Genomic DNA, 1,932 nt, shown 5'->3' with positions numbered 1-1,932 from the left:
AGTTCTTTATTGTCCTCTGAGCTGGGTGGGAGCTCAGCCATGTCCAGCACAGGAAAACTGTCTCCTGCACCTGCCTTGGGAGGCAGCACCAGCATCCGCAGCAACGCCATCGAGTCCTGCTCTCAGCCTCTTCTGTGGGTCCCAGTAAAGCCTGGCGCTCAGCCTTTTGTGTTCCTCTGCATCTCATCAGCACCGCCGCGCTCAAAAGTCCTGCCTGCTCGGCAGCAGCTCGGCAGCAGCTCGGCAGCAGCCCCGGCGTCTCAGCACAAGCACAGCCCACGCAACTGGCACACTGAAGACGGGCTCAGCCAAAGGTGCACCAAGGGGTCTCGCTTGTGTCACAGTCCAGCAAGATGTTAAGGACGGTGCAAGGGGCTCCTGCCACGCTCAGAGCTGTCCGTGACTCAATTCGGTACCTCACGTTGTTCAGACCTCCCTCCCGATCCACCTTAAACTGTTCCTGAGGAAGAGAAAGACCATTCAGGCCCTGCTGGTTTTCAGCAGAGGAAGAAGCACCCGATGCCCAGGGAAGGAACGCAGAGCTGGAGGGAAGGACGTGAGCAAGGAGGGCTCAGAGCATGTGATGATCACAGCCCCAACCTCCAGTGGTTCCCCTTGACCACAGTGAGGTCTCACCTGCTTCTGCGCAGCGATGCGCTTCTGGTCCCTCTTCCTCCAGGCTGGGTCGTGCAGATGCTCAAAAGTCTCATATCCTGTCGTGATTCCAGAGGGGCGGCGAACCTGGAAGGAGAGCAAAGCTTCCATAAAGCTACTGGAAAATTTGCTGTGCCTGCTACTGGCGTGGGGAGCACAGAAGGGGCTGCCTTCCCTAGGTCCTGACCTGGGTGGCTACAGCCAGGGGCCAGTTGGGGCGACAAGGAGAAGGGCAATTTCAACCTGAGAGGCCAAGAAGCACCCCTTACCTGCAGACCGGCTCCTTTGATACGTCGGTAAAACTCGTCATCCTCCCGTCCCCAGCCCCAGAAGCGGTTGGACATGCCATTGCACTGGAACAAGAGGGGCACCGTACTGGCCAAGCTCTGGTCTGGCACAACATCATGTGCCACAGAAGAGCAGCCCTGGGCACCAGCAAAGCTTCCCCTCTCCTGCCCCACCAGCCCACACCACAGGCTCTATCCCCAGACCATTCTGACTCCTTTCCCCCCTTCCCAAGCAGGGAGCACAAAGTGTACAACTGTTCACCCAGACAATATTGCAGCCCCTGCCGGGACACTCCACCCACTCACTCACCATCTCGTAGTGCTGCTTAGTGAGCAGCAAGATGCCGCCCACGTAGGTCTTATAGTGGTAGAGCGGGTGCAGTTCCGGGGATGCCACATGGAAGGGCCCTGCCTCTGGGAAGCTGTAGTCCAGCTGCTCATTAAGGGGCAGGAGATCCACGTCGTGCATTGCAATGTAGTCAGTGTCGTTGCCACTCTCCAGGAAGCCCACGTTAATCAGAGACGCCCTGTTAAACCTGCCACGGGACCAGGGACTCTCAGTGCCACGTACACCGGCCATCATCCCTTCACATGCCACTCCCGTGCTCCTCAACGCTAAATATTAGACTGGTCCCCAAATGGGGACACCCCCAAATATGGCGTTCCCTGCCTCCACAGCGCTGAGTGCCACGGCTGCCTGTCCTGAAACTGCACTCCTGCTTCTCCCTGCACAGGGGTTTGGCCACTGCGGACCCCAAGGGGCTACAGCAAGCCCCATCCTGCCCGAGGTCGGCTGGGGAGCTCCACAGCACCCACCGGGGCTGCAGCTGGGTAGCACACAGGGAGCAGGGGGTGAGCAATGGCATTTCCAGACACCCCACAGTATTTGTTTGAATATGAGTGTTCCCAGGTGTTTGCTGCTATAGACCTGCAGCACTTCAGAGAGCTGAAACATCTGGGGGTGGACGATTATCTTCTTGCTTAGGAAGAG

General features: G+C 58.2%; 1 protein-coding gene across 1 annotated transcript in view; it reads right to left on the bottom strand.

The window, feature by feature from the left end:
• Nucleotides 1-199: 199 nt before the first annotated feature.
• B4GALT7 (xylosylprotein beta 1,4-galactosyltransferase, polypeptide 7) overlaps nucleotides 200-1,932 on the bottom strand; it is a gene marked incomplete at its 5' end in the record, with an annotated part of 2,223 nt that continues 490 nt past the window's right edge. Inside the window, 4 exons of the mRNA XM_010145472.1 lie at nucleotides 200-460; nucleotides 637-741; nucleotides 924-1,007; nucleotides 1,252-1,477. Coding sequence (XP_010143774.1) covers nucleotides 305-460; nucleotides 637-741; nucleotides 924-1,007; nucleotides 1,252-1,477 — 571 coding nt within the window. The remainder of the gene's footprint in view (nucleotides 461-636; nucleotides 742-923; nucleotides 1,008-1,251; nucleotides 1,478-1,932) is intronic.

This window comes from Buceros rhinoceros, unplaced genomic scaffold (assembly GCF_000710305.1).
Source record: "Buceros rhinoceros silvestris isolate BGI_N320 unplaced genomic scaffold, ASM71030v1 scaffold27650, whole genome shotgun sequence".
Classification (NCBI taxonomy): Eukaryota; Metazoa; Chordata; class Aves; order Bucerotiformes; family Bucerotidae; genus Buceros; species Buceros rhinoceros.
This window is presented reverse-complemented; position numbering and strand designations above follow the sequence as displayed.